This window comes from Muntiacus reevesi, chromosome 15, assembly GCF_963930625.1.
Source record: "Muntiacus reevesi chromosome 15, mMunRee1.1, whole genome shotgun sequence".
Classification (NCBI taxonomy): domain Eukaryota; kingdom Metazoa; phylum Chordata; class Mammalia; order Artiodactyla; family Cervidae; genus Muntiacus; species Muntiacus reevesi.
Genome location: NC_089263.1, coordinates 2,159,849 through 2,178,130, shown reverse-complemented (window position 1 = coordinate 2,178,130; position 18,282 = coordinate 2,159,849). Strand labels below are relative to the sequence as shown.

Here is an 18,282-nt window from a genome sequence, read left to right as displayed (position 1 = left end):
AAACAGATGTCCTCGGTAAATGAGATTTAAAACTCCGAGCATCGGTATGCTCTGGCCCATGTGCCTTGTGATTCTAGCTGGCTCCAGGAGGCGGTCCCAGCCGGGTCCCCCAGACCCACTCCTGGCGGGCCGCGGTGCCTTCCACACGCCGCGGTCTCCCGTCTCCCCGGGGGCGGGCGCGCTTGCCGGGCCGGGGCCCGCGCTGATGTTTCCGGAAACGAAACTAAGCCGCTCCGAAGTTTCCACCTCGGCTTGGGCTTTTGGTTTCCCGCTCTCCGCGGGGTCCCAGGCGGGGCGCGGGGCGGGGCCGGGGGTGTCCGGGCGGAAAGGCCGAGGCGGGCGCGAGGGCGCGAGGGCGCGGGGCCCGGGCGGCGGGCGGGGCGGGGCGGGGCGGGGCGCCCGCTGACCGCGCTCCCGTGCGTCCCGCAGGCGGGGAGCCCGCGCCGCCGCGCCCCGGCCGCCGGCGATGATCACCTAGGAGGCGGGCGCGAGCGACGGAGCAGCCGGACGCGGCGACACGCGGCCATGGAGCGGGAGCCGGCGGCGGCCGCCGAGGAGCCCGGGCCCCCGGGACGGCGGCGGCGCCGGGAGGGCTGGACGCGCACCGTGTGCTCCAACCTACAGCCGCCTCCGGGCGCCGAGGAGCCGGCGGGCAAGGGCGCGCCGCGGCGCCGGCTGCGCGGGGGCGCCCAGCACCTGGCGGACAACCGGCTCAAGACCACCAAGTACACTCTGCTGTCCTTCCTGCCCAAGAACCTGTTCGAGCAGTTCCACCGTCTGGCCAACGTGTACTTCGTGTTCATCGCGCTGCTTAACTTCGTGCCCACGGTGAACGCCTTCCAGCCCGGCCTGGCGCTGGCGCCCGTGCTCTTCATCCTGGCGGTCACAGCCTTCAAGGACCTGTGGGAGGACTACAGCCGCCACCGCTCCGACCACGAGATCAACCACCTGGGATGCCTCGTCTTCAGCAGGTGGGCCGAGCGCGCGGCGCGGGGCGGGAGACCAGGGGCGGCCGCTTCATTCCGGGCGGGCGGAGGGTCGAGCCTCGGGGGGCCGCGGCCCACGCGGGGACCCTGCGGACCTGGGCGCGGAGACCTGGAAGCCCTCGCAGAGGTACGGGCCTGGGGGTCCGTGGTCCCTGAGTGTCCCTCAGACGTCGCGTCGGAGCCTAGCGATCCCCGGGCTGGCCTCCCGCAGCCGCCGGGCGCCCTTGTCCCCCGCGGCTCCTGCTTTTAGTAAAAAGGAGGGAAATTCCCTGGCGCCCCAGCTTCAAGTCCCAGCCTCCAATCTTGTCCAGGCTCTGAGGGCCAGGGAGGTGAGCGACTTAAACAACCTACACAGGAATGTAAAGCTCGGTTTCAGAAAACATCTTCTCTCGGGACAGCAGAGTGAAACCACCAAGTTCTGACATGCCAGGCACACATCAGATAAAAGGGCAGCGGCGTCCATTCCCTTTGTGAGCCGAGAGCCGGCCACCCAGCCGGCTGCCATCCCGCGGGGCTGACTGCATAGTTTTAAAACATTAACCCGTTTCCAGATGGAAAGACGGAGACCTTGCGGAGTTTTTCGAGCCTTGTGCGCAGTTAGTCCCAGGGAGTGTACTTCTCTGGCTTCTTGCTCCTTCTCTCTCCCTGCACCTCCCTCAAGCTTTGGACCCCCAGCAGAGACCTGTCCGGGACGCTGCTGGCTCTTCGCTCCCTACACTCCCAGACCCCGAGAGCCGCTTGGCCGCAGCCGCATCTCGGAGCGGCGTCGGGTGTTAGAGTCCGCCTCACGGCCACACCCGTCCGGAAGGCAGATGACCTCGCTCCCGTCCAGAGCTGAGCCCGTTTCCCTGCTGCTGCCTGTGCTCCAGCCTTGGCGTCCGGGCAGGTCGGGTCTCCGGAGGCGAAGGCCGTTAGGCTTGGTCAGCCCCCAGGAAGCCCCTTCTACTCTCCTGGTTATTCCTGCCTCTTAGGTTAGTTTCCAAGGATGCCTTTGAGTAACTCTGACCCTCCCGGCAACATTGATTGTTGTTTTACAAATTACCCTTGTTTTACATGTGAGTGAACAGCAATTCAGAGAAGTTAAGTAACTTGCCCGAGTCCACAGATTTCTGTGTAGTACTACTAAAATTTGACCCAGGTCTTCTCAACTTCATAGCTTTTACAGTATTCTAGTGCTTATGTTTCTTAAAGTTATATAAGAATCGCCTGAAAAGCTTATTAAAAATAACAATTTAACAATGTGAATTAAAAAAACTTAACCAACCAAGATTTCTCAGGCTCCATCCAAACACATCTGACTGACTCATCCGGGTCTGGGTCTGGGGGTCTGAGTATTTAATGAGCACAGAGGTGATGCTTCTGTCACGGCCCGCCTGCTTGCTGTCAGGGGTGCCCGCTGGCGAGTCAGCCAGGGGTTTCCTGGCTCCTGTTCCCCGTGCAGCTGAGGAGGGAGGGGCACCCTTGCCCGGAGGCCTCGGTGGGTGCCAGCCTGCTGTGTGCTCTGTATACTGCAGTGTACTCCGCGGGACCGGTGGGCCCCAGGTTCTGTCTTTACACACATGCCACTTCTGTTCTTCCTCAGCTGCTACTCCTGTAGCCTCCTTTTTAGAAATACTTAGGCCTCAGGAAACTGTTTATTTTCAGCTGACAAAGTCAATTGACCCTTATAACTACCGTCACCCCTAACATGCCCAGGACCCCCCGCATCCCCCCCTAGTGAAACCCCACAGCAATCTGGCCTCCGTGACCTCGAAACACTTCCTGGAATTTGGAACCCTTCCACTTCCCCGTGGACCTGCCTGTCCACCTTCTCTCCCCGGCCTGGGTGGTGGGGAGGCCTCGGGGACAACGGTGCTTTCAGGCCCCAGCGCCTCCCAGCTCCCAAGTTAAATTCCGTGAATGCTTTTCTGGGGAGAGAATGGGCCTTCTTCCTGGGGAGGTTCTGTGGGTGTGAGATGGTGTCAGATGTGCGCACAGAGGAGGCCGTCTGCAGGAGAAACTCCTTCGGGCCCAGAAAGTCTGGGATGGGTGTTTTCAGTCCTGGGCTGTGAGTCAGTGGATGTCTGCACCTCCCCGTCCTCCCCGTCATCAGGCCGGAGTGTGTTCAGGGTCTCTGGTAGCCACAGAGACAGTGACCCGACGCGGTGTGCAGGTGGGATCTGTCCTCTGCCATGTCATTGCTCTGGTGGACGTGGAGCGGGCCTTCTGTAAACGGTGTCAGTGCAGCGAGAGCAGGCTTGAGTTGGGGAAGCCTGTCTCTGGATGGTGGCTTCTCTGGGATGCCCCGTGTGTCCTGACTGCAGTGTGCAGTGAATTAATTATTTGTACCATTATTTATGTGGTATGTCCCCATATCAGGGTCTTCCTTGATGGCTCAGCGGTAAAGAATCCACCTGCTACGCAGGAGATGTGGGTTCAATCCCTGGGTTGGGAAAATGCTCTGGAGAAGGGAGTGGGAACCCACTCCAGTACTCTTGCCTGGACAATCCCATGGACAGAGGAACCTGGCAGGCTGCAGTCCAAAGGCTCGCAGAGAGTTGGAAATGACTGAGCGCACACACATGTCCCCATTACGGAGCCCTTGGGTGCCTTCTCTGTGGGAACCCCGCGTTAGGCTTGCTGGCAGTGCAGGTTCCCGTTCCTCCCCTCCCACTCCCTGACCCTGAGCTGCTGAGCCCCTGGAGGTGGGAGCACTGGTGACCCCAGCACGGCTGGGCTTGTGCACACAGACTGGCACAGAGGTCCTGATTCCGTGGCCTGAGCCCATGGCGTCATCTGGATCTCAGGCTGGGTTTGGGAAAACCCTCCTGAGCCGCAGCAGCAGAACGAGAGCACAGAGGCTGATGCTTGGGGCTCAGGTCCTGCCTGTGGCCCCGGCCCCGGGGAAGGTCAGTCGGCTGCGGGATGGGGCAGACACCAAAGTCCTTTTTGGTCACACAGACCTTACTGTGAGGGTGACGGCTGGCTGGCGAAGCCATCTCCTTCCGGGCACAGGAGGAAAGAAGGGGGTGATAGTCCCATCCCTGTTCTGTCTGGTTTCTCTTGCTGTAGGGCTCAGGTTTGCTGTAGGGCTTGGACTGCCCTTTAGCCTCCAGGCCTGAGTGAGCCTCCAGAGGGGACAGGCCTAGTGCCACCTGGGCTGGGGTGAGGGGGCAGCAAGTGACCGCAGGGCGCAAGGCTGGGGGGGCTGCGGAGGGGCAGGGACGGGAGCCAAGAGCCGGCCAGGAGGGTGGGGGTTCTTGTGGAGGGAAGGCAGAGCCTGTGATCACAGGAGGGGTCGGGGGAATGTGGGGGTCCTAGTGGAGGGAAGGCAGACCTGTGATCAGGGGAGGGGCCAGGGGGATGTGGGGGTCCTCATGGAGGGAAGGCAGAGCCTGTGATCAGAGGAGGGGTTGGGGGAATGTGGGGGTCCTCATGGAGGGAAGGCAGACCTGTGATCAGGGGAGGGGTTGGGGAATGGCGGGGGTTCTCGTGGAGGGAAGGCAGATCCTGTGATCAGAGGAGGGGTTGGGGGAATGGCGGGAGTCCTTGTGGAGGGAAGGCAGAGCCTATAATCAGAGGAGGGGTTGCGGGAATGTGGGGGTTCTCGTGGAGGGAAGGCAGAGTCTGATCACAGGAGGGGTCGGGGGAATGTGGGGGTCCTCATGGAGGGAAGGCAGACCTGTGATCAGAGGAGGGGTCGGGGGAATGTGGGGGTCCTCATGGAGGAAAGGCAGAGCCTGTGGTCAGAGGAGGGGTCGGGGGACAGGGTGGGGGTCCTTGTGGAGGGAAGGCAGAGCCTGTGATCAGAGGAGGGTTTGGGGAATGGCGGGGGTTCTCGTGGAGGGAAGGCAGACCTGTGATCAGAGGAGGGTTTGGGGAATGGCGGGGGTTCTCGTGGAGGGAAGGCAGACCTGTGATCAGAGGAGGGGTCGGGGGATGTGGGGGTCCTCATGGAGGGAAGGCAGAGCCTGTGATCAGAGGAGGGGTCGGGGGACAGGGTGGGGGTCCTTGTGGAGGGAAGGCAGACCTGTGATCAGAGGAGGGGTCGGGGGATGTGGGGGTTCTTGTGGAGGGAAGGCAGAGCCTGTGATGAGAGGAGGAGTTGGGGGAGTGTGGGGGGAATGTAGAGGGAATGTGGTCAGAGGAGGGACCGGGGGAACGTGGGAGTGCTTGTGGAGGGAAGGCAGAGCCTGTGATCAGGGGAGGGACCGGGGGACCAGGCTGGGTTCTCGTGGAGGGAAGGCAGAGCCTGTGGTCAGAGGAGAGGTCGGGGGACACTGGAGAAGAAACATTCCCGAGAGGGCATTTGCCCAAAAGAGGGGATGAGCGGAAGCCGGGGGTTCCAGTGCTTACCCACCTGTTCAGCCTCAGAGCGAGGGGGTCTCCCATTAAAAGGAGCAAACGTCGTCTGTGCTGCTGGGAACGGAGTGAGCCTCAGCGGAGCGCTGCCTGACGGGGAGTCCCGGGCAGACCCAAACTCTGCACAAGCCCCTGCCTCACTTGCACTCCATTTCTAACGTGCCAGTGAGTCCTGGCTCAGGTCCACACGCCCCTCATGACCCTGATCCTGAGGACCTGGAGCAGCGGGCACCTTTATCCTGTGGCCCCCACCTTGTGCCCGCCCCGCCTGCGTTCTTGGGTAACGTTTTCCCTTTTGCTTCTCCACGCTTTGTGATGACTCAAACCTGGGCACCTCTCAGTGTCTGCCTCCAGGATGACGCAGCAGCAGCATTTCTGCCTGAATTAGCCCGTGGTGACTTTTCCCTGAAGGTTTTGAGCTTCTGGGGCTCTGGCCCTTTGCTGTCTTGCCATCATCTTTTGGGGAAACCGTCAGGGCATGCCCTCACGCTTCTCTTAGAATTTAACTTTGTCCCATCCGTTTCCTTTGACTCTCACTTGGCTTTCCCAGCTCACCAGGGTCACCTGTTCAGCCTGCTTACCCGGGGCTTCACGGCTTGTTTTTTCAGAAGATCCTGAAAGGGACCAGACCAAGTTTCCCCATTGTTTCTGTCCGTTTGTTTATCTTGTCTCAACCTGCCTTTCCTCCCTTGCCTGGAGAGTCCAGCCTCTTCCTCACCAACAGCAGAAAAGTTTTGCCCCTGGGAAGCACAGCACCTTTGTCTTATTTGGAACAAAATATTTGAAGAAGCGGGGATACCAGTACAAGGCCCCGAGGGACAGGGATGCGCCAGAACAACATAAGTCTTCTTGAAGCAGGGACATCTGTCTGGTGTGCTAGGTGGGGGGACACTTGAGGAATATTTGGACATTACATGGTTTTTGGAAATAATTTTTCTTTTGATACTTTTTTTTTTTTTTATCATAAATGGGGTCCAATTATAGAAAAAGAACCGCTCTTTCCCTAGAAACTTGTTTGCCCTCCGGAGATAGTCTTGTTCATGGGAAGATTCTTTTTATACTTGTCAGTGCGAGCCAAGTGCTTTAGTGTGCAGTTCCATCGTAACCTCCTGATGGTCCTGTTTTCACACCTTCATTTCATAGGTGAGGAAACTGAGCTTCAGGGCTTGATAGCTGCCTTAGGGCTGCCTGCTGGGAGATGGCAGAGCCATGGCCTGAGTCCAGACTCATCCTGCTGTGACTCTGAGTTCATGGTTCGCTTGTACTCGCCATCTCCACCTGCAAGAGCAGTATGCTTAATTTAAGAAGAAAAAAACTTGAAAATTTAATTCATCTCAAAGTATTTTCTAATTTCCCTGATGATTTCTTCTTTGACTCATTTTATTTAGGAGTGTTTTAATTCCCACATGTTGGTGACTTCCTCCAATGTTTTTTTGTTATTGAGTTCCATTTGCATTCTATTCACACAGGTACAGAGTAGTGCGTAGATAAGGAACGTTTCTGTCTCCGTCACCTAGTTTAATAGTTAGCACGTCATGACAGTACTGTCTATCTGTATCCCGCTCACTCCCTTGTCCCCTTTTATAGTGAAGCACATTCCAGACTTCAGGACATTTCTTCTGTAATATTTCAGCATTTATTTTTAGAAAAGCTACAACTTTAAAAAGAACCTAAACTATAATGCCATTATCATACCTAAAGAATTAATTTAAGTTCCTTAATATTATTAAATACCAAACCTGTGTTCAAGTTTCCACTTGTCTCATAAATGCCGTATTTCTTTTTTCAATTTGTATGTTTGAATCAGGTCTCATTGCAATTGGCTGATCTGTCTCTTAGATCTCCTTTACTCTGGTATCCTCCACTAAAATTCCCTTTCTCTCTTTCTCTCTCTCTCTCTTCTTCCCCTTGCAACTTATTTATTTTTCCTTTTGAAAAATATATTTGAAGAAACTGAGTTATTTATCCTGGAGATCTTCCCATAGCTTGAATATTGCTGATTTCTATGGATCGTGTAACATATTCCTTTCTACTGTAATTCTTCTGAGGGGGTAAGTGGGTCTTGATGCTTTATCAGAGTTTCATGAGTTTTGATTTTTGAGGAGGAGCGATCAAAACTGCACCTATAGGTGGTGCCCTTCCCTCATGAGGAACATAGAGTTCTTTGGTCCATCTTTTTGTGATGTCAGCAGCCATGGTTATTATTGGCTACCTCCATTAATTTGCTGGAGGCTATGAAATGATGGTGGGCCTAATTCTTTCATTTATTAAAGATTATTCATGATACATTCATGAAAAGATACTTCCCTTCATCTACTATCTGGTTTTCTAGTGGTATAGCTCATAGAGAGAGATGTTTGATTTGGATCACTCACATCTTCCAATGGGAACTAATTGGCTTTCTAAAATGTTTATAAACTTTTTATTTTGAAATACTTTTATACTTTATAGACAAGTTGCAAAAGTAGTATATCCTGAACCAACATTCCTCTCACTTTAATGTTTCACTTAGCTGTGTTACAGTGGTCAAAACTAAGAAATTAACATCAGCACAAAGTTATTAAACTAAATTAAAAAATATATATATATATATTATTGAAGTATAGTTGATTTACAATGTTTTGGGTACACAGCAAGGTGATTTAGTTTTACAAATACACATATATTATTTTTGAAATTATTTTCCATCAAAATATTGACTATAGTTCCCTATGCTATATGGTAAACCTTTGTTGCTTCTTGCATATCTATTTTTTAATTAGAAATTTAGCATTCTATTCATACTAAGACAAACAAGTGGAATCAAATGTCATAATTTTTTTAGTTAGGCAAAAAATCCACACGTTTTGTAAAATATATAAATTATACATATTTATATATATGTATACTAAAGCTTTTCTATTACACTTGATAAAGTCTTGAGAAAGAACATCAAAAAAAAAAAAAAAGAGATGGAGAAATCAGAGAACATAAACTAAATGAATAAGAGCCCTGATTATGAAATATAAAAAGTGAAACAAGCTATATAAAAGTAGAAGATCATCATATAGTCTAGTTGTTTTTAAACATGACTGCTCGCTGGAAACATATCTGGAGCTCTGGAGAAAAAAAGCAATACTTGAGCATTTGTATTTTTCAAAAAATTTCAAGATATTCTGATATGCATCTGGATTTTAAAAAGGGATTACAGGTTTTTCTATTCGATCCTAGTTTTGATGGTATACAGTTCTATTATTTTTCTGTTGACCAATCATGATAAAATGGTATTGAGTAATAGTTACATAATCATAATAGTAAAAGATACTTATCAGTTTTTCACAATCAATGGTCAGATAAAAAGTAAAAGATAATTATAATTGCAAGCCATAATGGGAATATTAGTAACTTAGCAATATAAAATACTTACATACAATTTAGAGGAGGGGTCAAGCAGAGTGATGTGGTAAGTGGAAGTGCACACATGCGCATGTTTTCATCCACCAACCAGTCTGTTTTTTGGTTGATACGTTTAATCCATTTTTTAAAGCAATTATTGATATGTAAGATCCTATTACCATTTTCTTAATTGTTTTGGGTTTATTTTCTGTAGGTCTTTTCCTTCTCTTGTGCTTCCTGCCTAGAGAAGTTCCTTTAGCATTTGTTGTAAAGCTAGTTTGGTGGTGCTGGGTTCTCTTAACTTTTGCTTGTCTGGAAAGCTTTTGATTCCTCCATCAAATCTGAAGGAGAGGCTTGCTGGGTAGAGTATTCTTGGTTGTAGTTTCTTCCCTTTCATCACTTTAAATATTCCCGTCGGGCTTGTAGAGTTTTCTGTTGAGAAATGAGCTGATATCCTGTTGGGAGTTCCCTTGTATGTTATTTGTCGTTTTTCCCTTGCTGCTTTTAATATTTTGTATTTGTCTTTAATTTTTGTCAGTTTGATTACTATGTGTCTCGGTGTGCTCCTCCTTGGGTTCATCCTGCCTGGGACTTTGTGCTTCCTGGACTTGGTTAACTATTTCCTTTCCCATGTTTGGGAAGTTTTCAGCTCTTATCTCTTCAAATATTTTCTCAGGTCCTTTCCCTCTCTCTTCTCCTTCTGGGACCCCTATAATGTGAATGTTGTGCTTTTGATGTTGTCCAGAGGTCTCTCAGGCTGTTTCCATTTCTTTCCTTCTTTTTTCTATATTCTGTTCTGTGGCCGTGATTGCCACCATTCTGTCCCCCAGGTCGTTTATATGTTCTTCCGCCTCGGTAAGCCTCCTGTTGATTCCTTCAGTGTATTGCTCATCTGTTTGTTCTTCAGTTCTTCTAGGTCTTTGGTGAACATTTCTTACATCTTCTCCATTCTTTTTCTAGGTCCTGGATCATTTTCACTATCATTATTCTGAATTCTTTTTCTGGAAGTTTTCCTGGCTCCACTTTATTAGTTGTTTTTCTGGAGTTTTATCTGGTTTCTTCATTTGGAACATAATTCTTTGCCGTTTCATTTTGTGTAACTGTCTCTGATTGTGGTTTTTGTTCTGGAGTCTGCAGGATTGTAGTTCTTTCTTCTTCTATCTACAAGCTCAGTCTTAAACCACACTTCTCCATCCAAAGAGGACTTGTTATTTTTTTTTTCCAGTTTATTGAGATATAATTGAAATACAACCCTGTGTAAGTTTAAGGTGTACAGCATAATTTTATTTACATATATTGTGAAATAATTACCATAATAAGTTTAATTAGTATCCATCATCTCAGTTCAGTTCATTTCAGTCACTCAGCTGTGTCTGACTCTTTGTGACCCCATTCATCATCTCATATAGATATAAAAAAAAAGCAAAAAATTTTTTTTCCTATGTTGAGAACTCTTAGAATTTACTCTCTGAGCAACTTTCAAATATGCCAAAATACAGCAGTGCTAACTGTAGTCATCATGTTATCACTATATTCCCAGTACTTATTTGTCTCATAACTGGAAACTTTGATCACCTTAATCCATTTCCCCCACCCACACCTCTGATAACCACTAATCTGATCTCTCCTACTATGAGTTTTCTTTTTTTTTTTTTCAGATTCCACATGTGAGTTCATACAGTGTTTGTATTTCTTTGTCTGACATTTCATTTAGCATAATACCCTCATGGTCCATTTTTGTTATTGCAAATGGCAGGATTCCTATTTTTATGACTGAGTGGTATTCCATTGTGTATATGTACCACTTCTTCTTTGTCCATTCATTGGTAGACATAGGCTATTTGCATATTTTGGCAATTGTAAATAATGCTGCTGTGAACATTTGCTGTTGTTGTTCAGTTGCTCAGTCATGTCCTACTCTTTGCAACTTCATGACCTGCAGCACCCCAGGTTTCACTGTCCTTCACCATCTCCCAGAATTTGCTCAAACTCATATCCATTGAGTTGGTGATGCCATCCAACCATCCCTCCTCCTCTGTCATCCCCTTCCTCTCCTGCCTTCAGTCTTTCTCAGCATCACGGTCTTTTCCAATGAGTCAGCCTCACCTTAAGCATCAATCCTTCCAGTGAATATTTAGGGTTGATTTCTTTTAGGATTGACAGGTTTGGTCTCCTTGCAGTCCAAGGGACTCACAAGAGTCTTCTGCAGCACCACAGCTCAAAAGCATCAAGGTAGGGGTATGAGCATAAGGGTGCAGAAGTTTCTTTGACATAGTGTTTTCATTTCCTTTGTTAATATTCCCCAAAGTGGAATTCTTAGCTCATGTGGTAGCTCTATCTTTTATTTTTTGAGGAACTTCCATACTGTTTTCCACAGTGGATGCACCAATTTACACTCCTACCACATTGTACAAAATTTCCTTTTTGTCTTCATCCTCACCACTTGTTATCACTCTTTGTCTTTTTTTGATAATAGTCATTCTAACAGGTGTGAGGTGATAATCTCATAGTGGTTTTGATTTGCATTTCCCTGATGATTAGTGATGTCAAGCAACTTTTCATGTGTTTATCGCTATTTGTATATCTTTGAGAAAATATCTATTAAGGTTTTTTTTCTCCATTTAAAAATTTTATTAGTGGTCTTATTATTTTTAATACAATTCTTTGATAGCTTTCAGTATGGATGTAAGAGCTGAAATATAAAGAAAGCTGAGCACTGAAGAATTGATGCTTTTGAACTGTGGTGTTGGAGAAGACTCTTGAGAATCCCTTGGACTGCAAGGAGATCCAACCAGTCCATCCTAAAGGAAATCAGTCCTGAATATGCATTGGAAGGACTGATTCTGAAGCTGAAACTCCAATATTTGGCCACCTGATGTGAAGAACTGACTCATTTGAAAAGACTCTGATGCTGGGAATGATTGAGGGTGGAAGGGGAAGGGGACAGCATAGGATGAGATGGTTGGATGGCATCACTGACTCAGTGGACATGAGTTTGAGTAAACTCCGGGAGTTGGTAATGGACAGGGAGGCCTGGCGTGCTGCAGTCCGTGGGGTCGCAAAGAGTCAGACACGACTGAGCGAGTGAACTAAACTGAGTGACTTTAGATGCTCAATATGTCTGTTTTGTTTTGTTGCGCTGTGGTCTGGCTGGATCCTCATCTGATGGTCTTTCATTTTGGTGATTGTCTATTCTGCAGTTTTCATCCTTTCTGGAAGAAGTCAGGTGTCTCATTTGTGGGACGTGTTTGCAAATATTCCATTATCACAGTGACTGCCAGTTTTCCTAGGACCTGGTGTTCCTGGGCCAGGGTGGTGAATGGAAAGCGATGCCCTTGCCTTATTCTGGATAGCCCATCGCCGTAAAGACCCACTCTGTCCCCAAGACCAGTCAGGCCTTCATTGAAAAGCACTTTTGGAAGACATTTTTAAAAATAATTTTCTTTATTTACTTTACTTTCGGCTCTGCTGGGTCTTCATTGCTTTCATGGCCTTTCTCCACTTGTGGAGAGCCAGGGCTGCTTGTTAGCTGTGGTGTGTGGGCTTCTTACTGCAGTGGCTCGTCTTGGGTGCGGGGCGCAGGCTGTAAGGCACGCAGGCTTCAGCAGTTATGGCTCCTGGGTGTCAGAGCACAGGCTCGGCAGTTGGGGTGCATGGGCTTAGCTGCGCCATGGTCGTGGTATCTTCCTGGGTGGGGGATCGAACCTGTGTCTCCTGCACTGGCAGGTGGATTCTTTAACCACTGACTACCAGGGAAGCCCTGGGGGGTGTTTTAAAGACAAAACCTATTCACATTTCCAGATTCCTTGACTTGGGAAGATTCAGGGGACCCGTGTATCTACCAGGGTCCCTCCCTTCACAGTGGGTGGTCCAGCTTCTTGCCGAATTTCGCTAAGGAGGGAGCCCAAAGTCCTGATTTGCACAAGACTTACCTTGCTATATATAGTGCACTGAGACTTTACAGGAAAATGGAGAAGCTATTTTGGTCTTTGGATTTTTAGAATATACTTGGCTTTCTGTGTTTACTTATCGTGGATTTTCCCAGGGCACAGTTAGTACACATTGCCCCCAGTATACCCTCTGGTTATTCTTCCATTGGGGATAATGTATGTTGAAGTACTTTGCCCAGCAAACTATTTTCATTAGGTAGTAATGAATTCCTTTGCCCATTTAAATTCAATCAGAGGCAACTGAAGCACCCTTAATGAGGTGAGTCCCTTGCTAGCAGTAAAATGCTGGGCAGGTGCATCTGTCTGGCCCAGTCTCCTGCTTTAAACAAGAGGGCGGACAGTGGCTGCTGGTCTCCGGTGAGGAGCAGATGAGACACTGCGTGAAAGGGCAGGGCCAAGGCCGGGCAGGCGGGCAGCTCAGTGTTACAGTTGGGCTTCCCTGGTGGCTCAGTGGTGAAGAATCCGCCTGCGATGCGGGAGACCCTGGGTTTCATCCCTGGGCTGGGAAGATCCCCTGGAGAAGGGAAAGGCTACCCACTCCAGTATTCTGGCCTGGAGGATTCCATGGACTGTATAGTCCACGGGGTCGCAAAGAGTCGGACAGGACCCAGTGACTTTCTCTTTCAGTGTTACAGTTGTTACAACTGCTGCTGATGATCATTGTTGCTAAGATCTTTTGGTCAAAATTTTCTTTTTTGTTTTAATTGATTTACCATGTTGTATTCAGTTTCATATACATGTATACATTCTTCAAAAAATTTTTCTTAATGATATTTTACACTGAAGTAGATATACTTTTAGTCAAAACAAACACCTTCATCATTTAGTCTGTGTAGTTTTATCGTCGGTCAATGGACCAATTTTTGAAAGCATGTTCAAATACTGAAAGTAGCTTGTGGACTCCTATTGCTAACTTCATGGACCCCTGGTAATTTTGGGACGCCCCTGGTGACTCAGGTATCTTCTTAGAAATGCAGTTCACTGAAGAAGCCCTATAGGGACATTGTGATGTTAAGGCATTATTTGTTTAGAATAATAATTCAAAGGCAGTATATAAGTCCATTGGCTGTAGTAACAAACCCTTTAAAAAATTGTTAAAGACATCAAATGAATTAAATTTGTTGACCTATTTGGTGATGTCTTTGAATTTCTCATTTTTGCTTATCAACCCTTGAATAAAAAACAAAACAAAACAGCAGCAATTACAGTAGGTCCTTGGTTCTCAAAAGGAGAACAAGTCTTTAGCAGCCACTGTGGCTTTCTCCAGTGACATGCTTGCAGGAAGAAGAGGACTTTATGGCCCTTTCTGACATCCCAGAGCTTAGAAGGATAGGAACATCCAGTTAGCTCAGGATGTGCCTAGCTTTTTCTTCTGCATCAGGTTTCCCTGTTTCAGAAAGTGACTTTCCTAGAAAGGCCTCAGGGTATGCAAAGACAGGAAGGTTGGCTGGGTCTTCAAAGTCTGCCCCTTCCAGAGCCCTCTGGGTCCCTGAGCACCCCACTCCCCTGCCTCCCTGCCTGTGTTTCTTCTTTGCCTTATCAGTGCTTTTCTGATGGAAACTTCTGTCCCTAAAGGACTCCAGTACATGAGAGCTTAATGAAATGGGAGGAAGCTCCAGCTGTGAGCAGGCACTTTTCAGGCCTTTTCTGTCCCACCCCGTGTTTTTGTGTGCTCCTCTGACAGCTAAAGAAAAGCAAGTTCAGGAGAGTTTAGTTTGGGTTCCAAGTTCCCTCCTTTGTCAGATGGGACCTTGGCACTCTTGGTGGCGTCTGCCCGATGGGGATGGGGCACGGTGTACGGCCATGGGTCTGTCCTGAGCTGCCCAGCCTTCCTGTCCTGCCAGCCTCCTTTGGGTGGTGCTCAGAGGCGGGGTCCCATCCAGACGGTGAGCGGGCAGAGGAGGGTGTCCCGGGTGTGTGCTGAGGGCGCGGCCCCTTCCCAGTCCTGCTGTTCCTCCAGCTCCGGGCAGACACGCAGACGGGCCTTGCCCCATGCTCTCGGCCAAGTGGGAAATCATTTTCATTTCAGTCACAGAGTCTGTCCACTCTCTCTGACCTGGTTGTCTTCAGGCCCAGTGGCTCAGGAAACCTGTTACTCAGAAAGCTTGGAGTGAATCTGAGACAAAAAGAAAAAGCAGGCAAAGAGTGAGCTGTTGGGAGGGAAGCAGTGTCCTTTTGGGATGCTCTCAGCTTTTGTCTTTTTGAGCAAAGAAGCCATCTGTAAATGTGTCCAAGTGGTTTGTTCTCTCTTCATTTAACAGCCTCAGGGTACACATGGCATGTGTTTACTTTCTGAAAGAGTACTTGTGTTAAATGGTATGGTAGTTTAGTAGATATGTCTTGCTTCTCGTGACTGATTGGTGATTACCTGGGCCCTCACCTTTCGTACTGCAGTTATCCTTCTTTTATTTTCTGTCTGTATTTTGCTGTGATACATTTTAGTCAGATCAGATGTGTGGGACCATTCCCTGGCATAGTCACATTTTCCACTTACAGTGTTTTTTTTAAGAAAGAAAAACTGTTGCTGTAGGTGGGGCAGACAGTCTGGCTCACTCCGTGGGTCTGGCTGCCATGTCGCCGTCTCTGCAGGCCGCCCCATGCCTGCGCTCTGGCCCTTCCCCCCCCTCCCCGCCACCCGGCCGAGCCTGGGCTCTGCGGCTGGACTGTCCTCTGCCTTTGTGCACGCTCGCCGGGGCGCCCTGCTTCTGGCCTGACTCTGTCCCCTCTGTCTCGTGGATTCCTCTGTGCCTTCACGGGAGCTCCTGCACAGTGCTGTGGGCGGGCCCCCCCCAGTCTGACCCCCGCCACTGCGGGCGGCGACCTCCCTCCGCCTCCGGGCCTGTGCTGTCTTTGTCTTTTTATTGACTGCTTGTCGTTTTATTGACCGCATGCAGCAGCCTTGACATGGGGCCCTGTGCCCTCTGAGGGCGGTGGTTCCTCTGGATCAGCCAGTTCCTAGAGCCAGAGACTGGGCTGTGAGTGTGTCTTCAGTTTGCAAAGTAACGATCCAGAGCCCACGCTCTGCACGCCCTTTTCAAGAATAACTGTTGATTTATTTGACGGGCTCTTAGCTGAGGCCCACAGGGTCTTGGTTGCCTCATCTGGGACCTTTCCTGGCGGTGCACGGACTCTCTGGTCACGGCATGTGGCTTTAGTTGCTCCACGGCATTTGGGAATCTTAGTTCCCTGATGAGACGTCAAACCCACATCCCTTGCATTGCAGGATGGATTCTCAGCCACTGGACCACCGAGGAGTTCCTCTGCACACCCTGTTATCAGGCTGCCATGCTCAGGGCCGCCAGCCTGGTAGCAGTCGGCTGGGGACCTACGTCCCAGAGCCAGTGATGTTCCTGAGGCTGGTTTCCCTGCCTGGCTCTGCCCTTCCCACGGAAACCACAGTGAAGGCTCTTGCTGTGTTTCCCCCTCGCTCCTCTGCCTCTTGACTTCCCCGGTGCTTTCCCCATGGCTCCTCCTCTTGGGAACTGTGAGAGGTAAAGTCCTTTTCCACTGGCAGTGTCTCCTGGTCTGCTAGCCTCCACCCCTGAATAGCAGAGACCCTGCCTTAAAGCCGGTCTCCCTGCAGCCACTGTCTCTGGCCGCCTTTAACTTCCTTGCCAAGTGTGCTTGACTTCTCCTGAAATACTTAGTCCTGCTCGGTCCCCGCCTCTCCTGTGCTCTCGCCTCTGGGGACCTCTTGGTGAATCCCGACATTACGTGCGCCGGCGTGCTGAGCCGCAGCGCTGGCCCCTGTGCGGAGGCCCCTGGCCCGCGCGTGCAGCCCCCACCCCCGGCCCTTTTCTCCAGGGCCTGGGGAGCACTCCCCCCTGTGCTCTTCACCCGCGCAGCAGGAGCCCCTGCCCTGAGCCCTGCCGCCCTGCACGTGCTCTGCCCTGCGCTCGGGGCAGCTCGGGCGGCGGCCAGGCCTCACCGTCCTTGCGGTGACGGGGCCTCAGCATCTCTGATCTGACGCGTGGACTCCTTCCCAGGATACCTGAGTATCTTCACAATAAACGCCTGTTGGTAGACTAACAGCCCCCTAGAGATGGCTACATCCTGATTGGGAGAATCTAGGCTACATGGTGCAAGAGAATGAAGGTGGGTTGCAGACGTGATTTAAGGTTGCTAATCGGCTGACCTTAGGATGTGGAGAGTCTTTCTGATGATTGGGGTGAGCCCTTAGTCTCGTCACCAGTCCTAGAAGGAGAGGGCGGGGGGGGGGTTGCAGTGTTTGAAGAATCCGACTTGCTGCTGTTCGCTTTGATGATGGAGGGGTGAACCCCGGCCTGAGGAGATAGGTGACCTCTGGGGGCTGGAAACGCAAAGGCACTGTGCCTGCCTCACCCTCCCGCTGGAGCACAGCCCTCCCAAGACTTTGGTTTTGTCCCCGTGAGACCCGGGTCAGACTCCTGACCTCTAGAACTGTAAGATAACACTTTGGTGTTGATTCAGGCCACTGAGTCCTGGTGATTTGTTACAGCTGCCCCAGGAAATGAATGCATTCCTTTGGACGGGAGGATCTGGCAAATACCAGGTTCTTGAACCACAGCATTTTGTATGTTGTTACTGATTTATCTAGTTTCAGGTGAAAACATCTGCAGCCATTTGAATCACTGAGAATATCTGAGAATTCCACATTTGCTGAGTGCGGCATGAAGACATGGTAGAATGGAAAATACGTGTTTACTTATTTATTTTTTCAGTTGAAATATTTAGTTATAAGACATTGCACATGTCTCTAGCACTGTATACTTTTCAGAGTTTTTATGAGTTTGTGTGGGAAGTTGCCAGCCAGCTCTGGCAGTGCAGTACTGATGAATTCTTCAATGACACTCTCAGGAAATGGTAGCCCAGAAGGGGAGGTCTCGGCTCAGAGGGGATATAACCGGGCGGGGTGGGGGGAGGTGGGGCGGACAGCTGGCCCTGGATCCCAGGTGATGCTACCAAGGGCCACCAACCATTTGCTGGCAACGTGCTACCCTATATGAGTACCCAGGGCCACTTTCATCTTGTGTAGGGTATGGGTCAGGCTTCAGCTGTTTAGTTATTTCAGGTTTTTGAGAAAGTGTCTGAAACCAGAGAGTTATCCTGACACATGCCAGGACCCAGAATTTACCAAAGGTTAATGACCAAGAGCACATATGCTTTTGTAGAAAAGTTTAAATGTTGTAATGGATGTTCTTTTTAGTATAGTTGGTTCATTTGAGCAGTAATCTCCAAACGTTTTTGATCTCACACCCTTAACAAGTAGCAAACACTTGTCTGTGTGTACCGAAGGTAGACTTATTAATGTATAAATCATAGACAGGCAATGCAACACAGTAATACATAAATGAATGGATGTATAGTAGTAAGGTAAATAGCGATTAAAATAAAGACTGTGATGTTTTCTGCCCCCAGTGATGGTGTGCTTTTGTGCGTGAGCACTGCGGGGAGCTTCCTCAGGTGGCCTCCTGTCTGTCTTAGTTCACTTGAGAGCATCACACGCGTTCAGATTCACAGTCCAGTTCATTCTTGGGATTTCTCGAATTTATTGAGGTCCATTTAGGGAGCTTCAAAGAGCCTCAGGCCCCACAGAGGGACAGTCCATCCGCGTATGCTCTGTGGGGTCTGTCTGGTAGTTGTGGCCCATG

At 49.7% G+C, this 18,282-nt stretch overlaps 1 protein-coding gene across 1 annotated transcript in view; it reads left to right on the top strand.

Annotated features, from left to right (window-relative positions):
* The first annotated feature begins 394 nt into the window (after positions 1-394).
* The window catches only part of ATP10A (ATPase phospholipid transporting 10A (putative)), a 181,477-nt gene continuing 163,589 nt past the window's right edge, over positions 395-18,282 (top strand). Inside the window, 1 exon segment of the mRNA XM_065906625.1 lies at positions 395-971. Within this exon segment, the coding sequence (XP_065762697.1) occupies positions 526-971 (446 nt within the window). The 5' untranslated portion in view covers positions 395-525.